This window comes from Nycticebus coucang, chromosome 14 (genome assembly GCF_027406575.1).
Source record: "Nycticebus coucang isolate mNycCou1 chromosome 14, mNycCou1.pri, whole genome shotgun sequence".
NCBI lineage: Eukaryota > Metazoa > Chordata > Mammalia > Primates > Lorisidae > Nycticebus > Nycticebus coucang.
This window is the reverse complement of record NC_069793.1, coordinates 68,127,806-68,129,995: the sequence shown is the minus strand read 5'-3', so window position 1 is coordinate 68,129,995 and position 2,190 is coordinate 68,127,806. Positions and strand designations below refer to the sequence as shown.

Here is a 2,190-nt window from a genome sequence, read left to right as displayed (position 1 = left end):
TGGGAGAGGTTCTTTAGCCTGGGAGGAGCTACTGCAAGCAGATCTCCAGTTCTTCTCTATCAGCAGTGCTTCCCAAGCCTTCCCAGGTCACCAAGACACATTTTGACCAGGGATGAGAGAAGTCTTCTGGTTGTGGGCATGCAGTGGTCACACGAGAACACCTGCTGAGCTGCAGCAGCCAGTAGGAATGAAAGTTCCATGGAGTTACAGGTCTGGCTTGGATTCTCTGTTGCTGCCTAGCTGCACATTATCAGGACCCCAATCAGGAATGACTCTTTCCACCGAGAGCATTTTCAGCATCACTCTCTTCACTGTAACATGATAAAGAGCCCCACACTCAAGAGACAGGATACAGGGTACTCAACTTTGCTGGGGACAGCAGAACCACTGCACCGAGCAATGAGAGAGGAGTCATTCTTTGGTTAATAAATATGGTGGGAAGACAGCATATTGCAGTAAACCTTGGAGAAATCAGCCCTCCCTATTCAATGTGATGACAAAGATGTCGTTATTTTTAATTTAAAACAAATGCCAAAAGAAATAGGAACTTACGGTCCCGGTTTTGGAGATCTGATAATTCCAAAAGGATCATGAAGGACATGGAGAAAAGTACCAGGAGAAGCTCTTCCAGTGTACTACTTGCCACAAGTATAATTAAAAATTACATGATTCATTCCTTGATGTCTTTCTTTGCCACTAGAATTTCAGCCCTATCAACTCATCTGCTATATATCCAGCAAGTAACACATGGTATACTATAGGTACTTTATCCATGTTTTGTTTAAAAAGGAAAGAGGGAATTCTGGAAAAGGATAAAGAATTTTAGGATAGGATGGAACTCATCATCTAGAGTTGGTTGTAGATAAATTTGGTCACATTACTGATACAGTGATCATTAATTCACTGTATGATCAGTAATTCTCATCTTAGAATCTCTGGTTGTTTTCATTTCCAGATGGGCCAGGTTCTCAGATGTTCCCGTCACCTACCTCCTGAGCATCCAGCTTCAACCCACCATGGAGACCACAGCTTGTAATGGATCAGTGGACACTTCCTCTATCTTCTATCTCATGGGCATCCCCTCTCTGCCAAAATCCCTCTTCCTTCCTATCTTCTTTGTCTTTCTCCTCCTCTATCTGCTCATCCTGGTGGGTAATGCACTGATCCTGGTGGCTGTGGTGGTAGAGCCCAGCCTCCACAAGCCCATGTACTTCTTTCTGATCAATCTCTCCACCTTGGACATCCTCTTCACCACAACCACTGTTCCCAAAATGCTGTCCCTATTCTTGTTGGGAGATCGCTTACTCAGCTTCCCTGCCTGCTTCCTGCAGATGTACCTGTTCCACAGCTTCTCCTGCTCTGAAGCCTTCATCCTGGTGGTCATGGCCTATGACCGCTATGTGGCTATCTGTCGCCCACTGCACTACCCTGTTCTCATGACCCCACACATCAATGCTATGCTGGTGGCCAGTGCCTGGCTCACTGCCCTCCTCCTGCCCATCCCGGCAGTGGTACAGACCTCACAGATGGCATTTGACACCATTGCCCATATCTACCACTGCTTCTGTGACCATTTGGCTGTGGTCCAGGCCTCCTGCTCTGACACCACCCCCCAGACTTTCATGGGCTTCTGCATCGCCATGGTGGTGTCCTTCCTCCCCCTCCTCCTGGTGCTTCTCTCCTATGTCCACATCCTGGCCTCAGTGCTTCGCATCAGCTCACGAGAAGGACGGTCCAAAGCCTTCTCCACCTGTAGCTCCCACCTCCTGGTGGTGGGCACCTACTACTCATCCATTGCCATCGCCTATGTGGCCTACAGGGCTGACCTGCCCCTCGACTTCCACATCATGGGCAATGTGGTATATGCCATTCTTACACCAGTTCTCAACCCCCTCATCTACACGCTAAGAAACAAGGATGTCAAAGCAGCCATCACCAAAATGGCATGTTCCCAGGAGTCAAAGAATGCTGGGAAAACCTGATTCAAAAGGGTAACTTGATCTTCTCTCAGAAACATCAATAACGTAGAGGGAAAAATGGGAAATTCAGTCAGCCAGGTATTTAGAACAATACTTCTCAAAACATTTTCCTAGATAGTCTTCATTGTAATAAACAATGGTATTTTTTCTTTTTTTTTTTTTTTATTGTTGAGGATTCATTGAGGGTACAATAAGCCAGGTTACACTGATT

The 2,190-nt window shown here is 46.4% G+C and overlaps 1 protein-coding gene across 1 annotated transcript; it reads left to right on the top strand.

Annotated features, from left to right (window-relative positions):
- Window positions 1-1,016: 1,016 nt before the first annotated feature.
- On the top strand, window positions 1,017-1,982 carry LOC128564528 (olfactory receptor 2AT4-like). Its single transcript, XM_053559975.1, has one exon. The coding sequence runs from the start codon at window positions 1,017-1,019 to the stop codon at window positions 1,980-1,982; it is 966 nt and encodes a 321-aa protein (XP_053415950.1).
- Window positions 1,983-2,190: the final 208 nt, after the last annotated feature.